General features: G+C 34.5%; 2 protein-coding genes across 2 annotated transcripts; one reads left to right on the plus strand and one right to left on the minus strand.

Annotated features, from left to right (window-relative positions):
* Window positions 1–96: 96 nt before the first annotated feature.
* LOC144840716 (replication factor C subunit 1-like) lies at window positions 97–9146 on the minus strand. Its single transcript, XM_078696687.1, has 21 exons — window positions 9099–9146; window positions 8403–8598; window positions 7794–7918; window positions 7340–7447; window positions 7103–7187; window positions 6853–6983; window positions 6120–6458; window positions 5787–5966; window positions 5533–5619; window positions 4866–5226; window positions 4631–4728; window positions 4241–4444; window positions 3808–3945; window positions 3549–3644; window positions 3129–3227; window positions 2668–2822; window positions 2302–2419; window positions 2017–2162; window positions 1662–1872; window positions 1101–1274; window positions 97–820 (listed from the first exon to the last, which is right to left on the minus strand). The coding sequence occupies exons 1-21, from the start codon at window positions 9099–9101 to the stop codon at window positions 737–739; spliced, it is 3138 nt and encodes a 1045-aa protein (XP_078552813.1). The 5' UTR covers window positions 9102–9146; the 3' UTR covers window positions 97–736.
* A 36-nt stretch (window positions 9147–9182) lies between these two features.
* On the plus strand, window positions 9183–12204 carry LOC144840717 (programmed cell death protein 2-like). The gene is made up of 5 exons (XM_078696688.1): window positions 9183–9312; window positions 10127–10290; window positions 10503–10997; window positions 11120–11230; window positions 11465–12204. The coding sequence occupies exons 1-5, from the start codon at window positions 9217–9219 to the stop codon at window positions 11760–11762; spliced, it is 1164 nt and encodes a 387-aa protein (XP_078552814.1). The 5' UTR covers window positions 9183–9216; the 3' UTR covers window positions 11763–12204.
* The last annotated feature ends 50 nt before the right edge of the window (window positions 12205–12254 follow it).

Consider the following 12254-nt stretch of genomic DNA (forward strand, 5'->3'; position numbering starts at 1 on the left):
GTACTCCTAAGTAGAGATGGCAACTTACCAAATGAATTTGAGTATAGAAGTCGCAGTTCTTTCACTTTTGAACACAGTACACAAATTGAAAACACACATGGTACTTGAAATATATATTTTGAATACGAACATTACAAGTATTAATTGTATTATATCACAATATACAAATTAATTATGAATGAATTATCTTCAGTGTCAAATGAATGAGTGATTGTAGAATTTAGCAAAACCAATCTGTTTCATAACATTGAATTGCAACAGAAAAGATATGTACAATTGTCATATATGGCCGTTTTGTTCTTTCTTTCCTCTTGTATTTTGTTCTGAATGTGAACCATTGTATGACCTCTTTGCAAGTACATCAGTATTCCTTTCCTTCAACCATTGCCATTGCTTGATCTGCATCTAGGTCATTCCACTTTGACCATTAGTCATGACCTTTTTGCAAGTACAGTAGTATACTTCAACCATGACCTCTTTGCAAGTACAATAGTATTCTTTTCACATTGATCTTCTCTTTGTTACCTCTTCAGGTTCTTCAACTTTGAACATAAGTATGACATCTTTGCAAGTATTCATTTCCTATTTGACCTTTTTGCAAGTTCAGTATTTCATTTTTATTACTGAATCTTACCTTTGTAGGTCCCGTGTCCTCTCCTGAAGAACTACTTTCCATATCAATGCCTGATTGCATTAAGCAAACTGTCTTAAATTGTTGCGTTTATATTTGATGTGTTTATTTTGACTTCTTTGCCTTGGATTTGCCTTTTGCAGCAGCCTTGCCTTTTGATGATGTTGCTTTACCCTTTGTTTCTACCTTCTACAAACCAATCAGAATTGAACAAAAATTTAATTACAAGCATGGTGAAAAACCACAAATACCTAGTGATGTGCTACTTTACTGTTTTGTATAAGTAGACTATTTGTACAAGAAAAACTTCCACATTTTAACCACCTTTGTGCAAAGATTTTCTGCAACCAGGAAAGCCAGCTGAACTACTTTTGTTTTGTGCCTGCTTTTGTTATGCTACCGAGCCAGACAAGCCTGATTGTGTCGGATGATGGAGTGATCCATAATAAACCATAATGAATCTACATACCTTAACACTTGAAATTGATGATATATCATCATCACTTTCAGCATCATCTGCTTCATCACTATCACCATCTAATGGGTTTGATTTCTGCTTCCCTTTTTTCTTTTTGAAATCGCCGCCAGAATGGGGCAATAGGTGAGAGCCTTGGTTGTAAGTTCGTGTGAAAGCACTTTTAACCTAGAAAGCAGTCAAACAAAAAATAGTAAAATTTCCATAATACTCAAGCAAGAAACTAAATGCAATGGAACTGTTTACTGTACAATAATAACAAAATAAATGCTGCACACAAATACTAATAACATACACCTGACTGCACAATGTCACACTTTTATAACAAACATATAACTTTAATTTCATGCAGAAGATTAGTATCGCTAGGGGGTCTGGCTGATATACTGTAGATATGATTCAGGTTTTATTATTGCAACTCAATTCTGTGGGCTATAGAAGCACCATATTTGGTCATAAAAATCTATCTAGAAACTAGGGAGAGGATTTGATCCAATGACCTTAGCATTGATTGATACCCACAATGAAAACCATAGACAACATAACTTTACAAACCTTTGATGGAACTTGGCTCCAAGGATCAAAGTTCCCAAATTGGCTGACCTCTAATAAACTGTTCATATCATCGCGATTCAGGTCATAATCATCCAAGAGTTGAATGACCTCTGGTACGCCCTGATTCGCTTTTTGAAGGAGTGGCTGTGTAAGCCTTGTGCTTAGGTGAGGGCAGTATGCAAGGTTGATATCTTGTAAGCTTGCTGATGTTCTGGGTTAAAATAGACTTTGAATTATAAATTGAGTATAATCAATTATAATAATTTGATTGGATTCGCGCGACGCATGACGCTTCACCCTCCATGTCCAGTGAGAACTGAATAAAATAATAGAATAAAGAGTATGGTAGACTTACGTAAGCCTCATGTGCTGTTGTAGTTCCTGTAGCAGTCGATAATTTTTGTTTCGTGTTGAGTTCTTGCCAAGCCAGCTGGGAAAATTGACCATGTGACTCATAAAGCCTTGCATATATTCACCTGGAAGGACACTTGCAAAAAATGCCTGTTATAAAAAAAGAAAACAAATTAAATACACAAAAAAAACAGGAATGCGTCTACAAAGAGTTGTGCAAAATCTGGTCAGAAAAATAAAAACATATTAGAAAATGATTCTTTTGAGGTTATTTTAAAACTAGTCTTACCTGCGTTGGTAAAAGATTCCATGAATTCCTTGATCTGATGGATTTTTCAATAAGATCACTGTAACATAAACTATCTGCAGTTTTACTAAGTAGGTCAAGGTGCATCTTTTTATCAGATCTGAAATTGCCAGAAAAATATTTACAATTCTATCATTTACAGAACCAAATATGAATCGTCCAGTAACCTGACAAAACAACAGACTACATAAATACATTTTGCATTTGATGTGAACATTTTCTTTACTATACACATTTTCTTCAGTTGCGATACTGGATCCAGAGAATGTTAGCTAAGATTTTTGTAGATCAAAATGTAATAGACACATAAACATTTAAACTCATATACAACAATATTGTGATACTTACTTTCCCTTTTCAGGAACAATACTTATATAGTTTTCTTGGACAAACAATGGACCCATTGAATAATCATGAAAGAACAAGCTTATCTTGTCTTGTAAACTCATCTTACTTCTCTCAACTCCAGAAACAAAAACTCTACGAACAACTTCAAATGGACCCTGAAAAAAATCAAACTTATTCCTCAGGCTTTTGGACTGCTATATATATAAAAATCAACTGAATATTGGTCCTACGTCATCCTGAACCTAGGGGAAATAAGCTGTTAAAGGTGTTCATTGTACTAAGCCCAGATCTGCATTATGTGGTAGGGTGATCAGTTCCTTTTCACGCTGCCTTATCCTCTCTAGTATTTGTCAACGAGGTACTCATTTACAGCTGAATGGTTTAGACATTTTTATTATCAGGCTTGAGCCTGGGTCTTTCTGTATGATAGCAAAGTGTCCTACCAGGTGATGAGTACTCACTAGTTTCATATCCTTCTTTGCATTGTTTGCATCTGATGACAGTTGTTCTTGGCTTAGGCTCTTCTGTCCAGCTGTCCACATGCTTAAATTGTGAAGAACCTGAATAAAATAGAAGCATTACTCATGCTAAAGTATGGTAACAACATTTTAATTAAACTGAATCTTAAACATTTTGTGCTACAAGATTAGATCAGTTCAAAAGCCACATTTATTTCAATTGGCAGCATTTCTTTGAATCGAACACCATACAATGGTCTCTCCAATTGTCAATCAATCTTATCCCCTTCCTTTCCATTATTTTACACAAATCTGTCAAGCTAGGAGACTAGGCTGTCCTTCTTTTCAATGTATATAAGAATGGTTTATAATTAAACATCATTTGAAAAATAATATATATATTCTCAAACTCTGGATACGTACCTGCCTGATATCCTGATTGGAGGCAATGATAATCTCATCCATTGATTGGGGTGGGATTTTAATTCCTTCTTTGCATGCTACCGACATCATTGCTGCCTAGAAATGAAATCAAACAGTATGGTGGAATAGAACAAATACAAAGCTCTGACTACACTATCAAATAAAGTGTGATAGTGTAGACAGAGCTAGAAAATAATGTAATATTTATGTACATACAATGAGACAAAGTACAAGAAAAGAATAAAATTATTTTACTGACCTTTATTTGTTTGACCTGTGGCCTTTGAAATCGTAGGTCAAAGCAATGATTGGCCAATGACCTTATCTTTTGGTGCATTCTATCATTGCACATACAGATAATTGGAATTCTGGAGTTCTTTATGAGTTGAATTAATTCCTAAAATGATATAATAAAGAGATCAAACAAAATTATTTTAAAAATCACATTTAATGGCCTATTTCAGTGATAGGAATATGCATTCATATTATAAGCAACTTTGTATAATGAAGATTAGTTAGGTTTATGCCACTGTTTTGAATGAAATGAAATTATTATAATTTGCATATATCGTTTGTCTGTGCCAGTCTTTTAAATAAATACTATTACATACACAGATCTACACTCATATGGCAGTAAAGCTTAAAGTCTATGATACTATGGAGATGACAATACTTTCAACAATGGAACACACCTGCATGCCTCCCCTGTCTTCGTTGCCAGCCATACCGTCCACTTCGTCCATAATTAAACAATGTTTTTGATTCTTATTTGCTGTGTTGGGATTCATCATTGATGTGATATCCTGGTTGTTTAGCAGCTCTGCGACAACTGTCTGCAAGCTTTTCTTGCTTCTGGTATCACTGGCATTGAATTCAACAAATGAGAACCCAACTTCCTGAAAATAATTAGATGACTTGGTTTTTAAGAGTACCTAACTTATTGAAAATTAGTGTGCAGTAAATCAAACCAAAATACAATGTAAATACAAATATATATTATATACCGAATGTTTTAAGTGTCCCAAAAAATGTTTTCATATAGCAACCAACCAACATCTTATGAATTTTAAATTGTTGTTTACCTTGCAAACCAGTGTAGCTGTTGTAGTTTTTCCGATTCCAGGAGGGCCTGAGAGTAAAGCAGCTTTGCATCCAGCTCCAGTGTCACGATTGAACTTGCCTACAAAAAAACAGGAGTAAGCATACAAATGAGAATTTGTTAAGGCACATTTTTTAAGCTTATTAATTAATAGCTAACCAGACACATAGAGAGCTAACATTTGACTTGCATTGTGGGTAGTCCAAATAATAACTAACCTTTGAACTTGCCACTTGCATTATGGGTATTCCACTGTTTCAACCAATTCATCAGCTTCTTTACATGACTCCTATCACCATGTTGGCCAATGATCTGTCTGACAGTCTTTGGTTTGTATTTATCAACCCACATCAATGATGGTTCAGGAGAGGTGTCCCTTGGTAACTGACTCTCTGTTAAAGAATGCTGGGAATCCATTGATTGGTTTGTCATCAACTCTGAATAAGGTGCGTTTAACTGGCTGAATGTAGCAGAACTCTGTGAGAGCTGGGAATCTGATTGGCTGGAAGCTCCCATCTGTGCGTCTTCACTTATAAATTGAATCTCTTCTGTTGGAGACTCCGGGATAACCTTTGCAGGCTATAATGAAATAATCGAGAATTAAATGTTTTGATGTTAGAATGGACATTCAAATTTTAAACTTTTGATCTCAAAACTAAAAAAATTAACCTTCCAAATATTTATATCCAAAAGATTGATTGAAACTACTTAGTTCCAACCACTATACTTTTCATCTATTATTCAATTATTCCAACTAGAGTGAAAATGGTACACAATTCTAAAAATAGAGACAGCCAACTAAAATGATCTTTTAAAGACTTTTACAACTGCTGTATAAAAGCTTATGGCTAACAATGTTAGATACAAAATTAATTGTTACCATACCTTCACACAGCCTTTCTTTCCAGGTCTTGTGCGAATAAGCTCAAACAAATCATCTTCTGAAAGCTGCGTAATTCCTAGTTCTTGGGCCTAAAAATAAATAAAGATGAAAGAAAGAAAAAGATAAACAATCAAAAAACCTGAAAATTGGAGTAAAAAAACTTGATTTGGCAAATATATCTAAGTTAGGTTAGAACAGTTTAGTTGAAGTATCCAAAATCCCCAATATTTTCCTATGAATATTAATGTGACTTTACCTTTTCTTGTTTTTTCTCGCCTGCACCACGACCGGTCACAAGATATTTAGTTTTCTTGCTAATGCCTGTGGTGACCTTACCACCATGACGCTTGATGAGTTCGACAGCATCTTCTTTCTCAATTGAATCAAGAACACCGGTGATCACAAATGTACAGTTATCAAGACATCCTGCTTCTCCCTGTAGGAATAGATGCATTATCATTATTATTATTAAGCTCTGTCTACACTATCAAACTTTATGGGACAACAAAATGTGATGTGCCCATATACATGATGATGTCATATCACTATCACTGTACTTTTATTGTATTGTAAAAAAAATGCCCTTTACCTCAGGAATCTCTTTAGTGCCAAGAGCTTGAGGCCCTTCTCGATTCAAGTATGAAAAATATTGAGGATTTGCTTTACGTTTGCCGTCATTTGGCGTCTTTGGTGGCGTAGTCTCCACAACTTTCGGGGTATTATCCTTTTTGCTGGTGAATTCCAACTTGCTTTTAGGAGTTTGTGTTTTCTTTTTTGGTGTTTTTCTTGAAGGTGTTTTGGTGTTGGTTGTTGTCTTTGATGGTGTTTTTCTTGAAGGTGTTTTGGTGTTGGTTGTTGTTTTTGTTGGTGTTTTCTTTGTTGAATTTTTATTTTCAGACGGTGTAGAACTTAGTTTACTAGTCGATTTCTATAGATAGAACAAGCAAAGAAAATATGGTTAATAAAACATTTAAGTTATTTATTTTAACACATCCAATAGCAAGTAAATATAGGCATATCACGCTTATAAACCAAGTCTCATTTGGGGTTTAGTGGGTGGAGTAGAAATTCCTGGATTGAAACCCTGGGTTTGAAAAGCACCACCAAGCTACATCTAGACTATCATTATGAATAGAGAAAACAGGATGCTGATGATACCAACAAGTCACTGGCCAAGCTTTGTAGCAAAATGATTGTATAATTGATACACACATGCTGTGCCAACTGTGTGTGGACTATTTTTTAATGCTTAAAGACCACCATCTTCTACATATATATATATGTAGAAGAATATGAATACTATGAATGTAAACTATATTGACCTTATTATCTGGTGTTTCTTGGACAATTTCTTTGGATGAAAGTTTCCGGGGCGATGACCTCTTGACAGGAGGCGTGTCCTCAACTAGTGTTTTTATCATCTTTGATGAAAGCTTGTTTGATAGTGTCTTTCCTGGAAAGTAGACAATTATTCAGTTAAGTGATTAACTAAAACTGCGAAATGGCCTATTCAAAGTCTTTTTTTATTTTCTAATTTGTCATGTTTTTGGGGGACAATACATCTTTATTTACCATTTGTAGATTTGTCAGTAGGGGCTGGGCTTCCTCTTGGGCTTCTTCTAGGTGAACTCATGTCATCCAGCTTTATTACCTTTCTCTAATGAAACAAGAAACATTATAATTCTTTTTAATATTATAATTATCTCAACTAAAAAGTTTATATCATTATACTTCTTTATACTGCTGTATAGTTACCTATATTTCATCACCTAATGTTAGTTGTTGCTACCTTTGTTTAAGTTTATATACCTTTTTAGGTGTCGATTCTTTATCAATTTGTAACAATGTTTTTTTAAAGTCTTCATCTTCATGAACACTTTCTGATGGTGACTTCATGTTATTGTTGTCCAGCGGTATCTATAAAAAAAGAATGATATAATTTAAACAAATTAGCAAAGAAGGGGGAAAGAAACATGTCATCAACTAATATTTAGTACAGTTGTACCGTAGATACATATATAAGGCATTTTGCAGGCTTTACTTTTGATGCTTGGAAATGCGATCCACTCGCCTTAACAAACTCCTAAAATGCTGAGTGCGATTCACAGCACACTTTTACACATCAAGATACAAAACAGCACACCTAAATGTGTTTAGTACAATATAAACATGCATCAACCATTGTAAAATAAAAATAAGTTATAAATGTTAGTAATGATGACATCAAGGAAGTGTACAATCTATAGTGCTAAATGATACATACTTGCTGTCTTCTTTCCTTCTTAGCCGACCTATGTATAGGTCCTGAGCCAAAGAAGTCATTAGCTGTAGTTGGTTTCATTGGAGATACTTTCTTTTTTGGTTCTGTCTTAACTTTAACACCATTTCCTAAGCAATGAATAAAACACAGTTAATAACACCTGACCTCTAATAAAATTGGAAATTGGAGAGGTCAAACAATGATACCTAGCAATATGTACAGTAACATAGATTAACAATGTTGTCAGGTTTCAAAGTCGGGTCTTTCATTCAAAGGAAAACGAAAGTGGAATGAGCTACCAATTAAAATTAAAGCAAACTTTCCACCCTTGAAAACAAATTATATTTCTGATGTCATTTTTCATACATCATACATAGAATCTGCAAAAAAAGACAAAAACACAGATGGAGGGACGACATCATATCTTATACAGTTTGGGCTAGGCCAACACAGAACAGAAAGGAATGGCAGAGACTTGGGGAGAGCTACGAGATGATGTAGTCGAGTTTCCGAGTTCCACATACTATTAGTATTAACTGTCATTTTTAATTAATTTGTTTCCAGAATTTGTTATATACCAAATCAATAAACTTATTTGGATTTAGGCCTTACCTTTAACTTTTTTGGTTGGCGATACGACGTCATCTTCTGAATTATCGGAATCTGACACTATGCTGAGTTTCTTTGATTTCGATTTACTTTGTTTAATACCGGAATCATCGGTCCTTTTTCTCTTGCTAGCCCCATTTGTTTTGCTCTGTGAGGCAGGCTTCGAGGAAACAGGCCTGAAAAAGCTTCTGATATCACTCTAAAATAAAAAGTATGGGAAAAAATTGAGTTGATTGAGGCATCAAATATGTTGTCAATACGTAATACTTGTATTTTGTAACTTTTACTAATTCAATTATTAACAAACAGAATAATAAAAGGTTAATAATACTATAATAATTAATGTTTTAATTATAGATAGGCCTACTGTCATGCCTAGATTAGCTAGGCATCTAGTTGTATACAGTAGTATTAGTAGACTAGTATAATCAGGGAATGTTCACCTGGGGGAAATCCCTACGTTTGCTCTATAGTATAATAGTATAACGCGAAGCAGGTCAGAACATGCAAAATGAAATCGGTCAGTCTTGAATTTTAAGACACGTACGCCTAAGCCTAAATTAAATTACTGAATGACATATTACTTCCACCTCACATATGACCTAATATTTACAACATTTATGACTCACTTAATCTAAATTCTGGCTAAATTTTAACTAATATCAACGCTAACTAAGTAAACCAAGCTTATAAACACACCATGTTTGATTCAAATTCTCACACATCTCTTGTTATTTATTGCGCGCGGGATACATAAACTAAAACGCATGCGCGAACTAAATTTCACGCCTGAACAGTTTCATGCTGCCAAAGAAAGATGGCTGCGCCCATGAAAGTTTTGCTTGGAATGAAGGATGAAGTTTTAATTGGCAATAATTCCAACTTTTTAACAAATAAAATAGGAGGAATTCCGGTACTTTAAAATATGTTTTGATTGTGGCTAATTGTAATATATGTTGTCACACTAGACCCGGGCTAGGCCTAGGCTTAGGCGGACGTCTTTTTTGTTGTGGAATGTGGCATCACCACTACCTACCTTCGGTATGCCTACTCTCTAGGTTCGGAGTCGTTTCGACCGTATAAAGTAGAGGTTAACCTGGACCATATGGAAGTACAGACCACTTCACTTCCTTCCATAATACTACTCTAGCTAGTAAATATAGTACCAGTGTATTGAAAATTTATTATTATTATACCCTATATAGGCCTAGGCCAAATTTTTAATAATAGTTAATTACTTTGACCAAAAATTAGATCGAAGAAAGATTTATTTAGCCGAAAAATTCTAATTTAAAGCAAATAATATAGGCCTAGTCAAATTGACCTGGAAGTCAATGGGTTTTTGGTTTAATTTAACCGTTTATTTTACATTTTTTTTATACCAGAGAGAAGAGAAGTGATTAACTTGACATTATTACAACTGCAAAATGGCCTATTCTGTAGTTCATTAATAATCTTCATTTTCATGTAGTAGCTAGGTAATGCAGTGTCAGGTATCAGTAAACTGACTATGTACTAATGCGTTTTTTTTTATCTTGTCAGGGAAAATTTTCATTTAAAAATTTTGTTTAGCAATATTGCTAATCAAACTGATTTTTAAGTCAAGAAACATAGTTTTGTATTGTATTTTTTGCTACACAATTTTCAAAATGTGTAGCAATAAGGTTGTTTTGTATAGCTTTTTGCTACGCTACACTGGCGAAAATGTTCCTTGCTTGTGTATTTAGGATTGGATTTATCCCAACAATCTGCCAAACCCTTTATGCAAGCTTTGTGGCGCAACGCTGTATCTTATCAGTCAAATATACTGCCCTCTTGAGGGTTCAAAGTATCATCGCACACTATATGCATTTGCTTGTGCTAACCCATCTTGTTGGAATCAAAATGGCAGGTAATGCTTTTAATTTGAAATTGCATATTGTACATTTCATGACGTAGAAAAAATGCAAGGTTTTAAGTTTTCCATCGTTTTCCCTATCGAAAAGAGGACGTGCAACTACTGTATCATGTAGACAAAACTGAAGAATATTAAGAAACATATTATTTTGTTTAAGTGTGCTTCATATTACTTTAACTAATTGATGTTGCTTTCTTTTTCTTTAGTTGGCATGTTTTGCGATCTCAGAAGTTAGTTACGCAAGTAGCAAAGAAACCTGAAGTAAAGGTAGAAGTTGTTGCAATGTCCTCTAATGACTGGTGCGATGATGCCGAGGATTGGGGTAATGAAAATGACAATTGGGATGTGGGTACTGATGACTGGGGACAAGAAGACGCTACCTGTGAGAATATGTTGAGCTTGCAAGTAGAGGCTTCCTGGAAAGAGACCCACAAAGAAGAAACCAAATTAGATACATCAAAACAATCAAGTCTTTCTGTTGTCGAAACAACTAAAGATACAGATGAATTTTCAAAACAAATGTTTGATTTAAAATTAAATGAGAACCCTGTCAAGTTTGCTTCATTTTATATGAATGTTTTTGAGGAACCTACAGAAAGTGAGCATGTTGCTAGTAAACATGAACTAAGACTTTTGAAGGAATATGAGCAGAGGGAAGGATTAGACACAATGGAATGGCATGAAAGTTCAAATGATAGAAGGTAAAGTAAAAAATATGTTGCAAACTGTGTAGTTCACATTTCATTTAAAGGGATTCATGTATTTTGTTTCTTCAAACAATTTATATTCTTTTTACTACTGTACTTTTTACTACAACTTTTAGGAAAAATAGTTCCAAGAATGAAAAGTATGAGAAAATGTCTGCGACACATGGAGATCAAGTGTTTGAAAAATTTCTGAAGAGAACCAGATTATGTCCTGAACAATGCCTGAGGTATGTAGGACAATCACCGTAGTTAACATGTTTTATGCACATGGCTAAAACCAAAGAAGATTATTACTGTTTAAGTATAATATGAATACTACAAGCATTGACCACCCACCCACGACTTGTGCATTTAAAGCCTAAAATATCTCTAGAAACTAGCATATTATTTATTAGCCCATAATATTGGTAGTGTACAATATTTGGAAATCATAAGGACATTTTTTCTAAACTTCTTTACAGATATAGTTGGGATGGTAGTCCTCTGTACATCAGGAAGCCACACCAGACACCTTTACACCAAGAACGTTGTCAGTACTGTGGCAGCAAAATGACCTTTGAACTTCAGTTGATGCCGGCTCTTGTTCAAATGTTAAAAGATAAATTAAATGTGGATACGACTGTAGAGTTCGGAGTAGTGTTAGTGTACACGTGCAATGAAAGCTGTTGGAACGATGGCGACACTGCATGTCGGGAAGAGGTTGCCATTGTGCAATCGGATCCAGACCAAGACTTGTTTAAATCAAAACAGTTTGAGTAATTGATGACAGTGGCACACAGATCTGTAGGGCTTTTGCTTTCTGGAAAACTGAGCCTACATTTATTAAATACTTTTTCAGTTTGTTCTGCCTATTAGATATTACTGGCATCAGTCAAATACAGTCACCTCTTCCAATACCGGACACCCTTGGGCTGGTCCTATTAAAATTACATGTGAAAAAGACATTCCGAGCCAGGAATTTCATTATGAAAGCATTTATGAGAGCATTGCAGAGAGATCAGTTTTAGAAAAGGCCAGTTATACTTCACAAAAACAAACAAAATCCAATTAATTCAAAGCAAACACGGTTTTGTGATTGTTGACAAGACTGATTTACTGAGCCAACATATTTTCCTGTATTACTAACAAGCAATGCAATTGTAGGTCTGTCACACATCAATAAAATATAGATATATGATGACTAATAATGCAATAATAAAAATATTTGTGATATGTATATTTTTATAGTGTTTAATCATCTTGCCGTTTAGA

The sequence above is a fragment of the Antedon bifida genome, chromosome 4, assembly GCF_963402885.1.
Source record: "Antedon bifida chromosome 4, ecAntBifi1.1, whole genome shotgun sequence".
Taxonomy (NCBI): Eukaryota; Metazoa; Echinodermata; class Crinoidea; order Comatulida; family Antedonidae; genus Antedon; species Antedon bifida.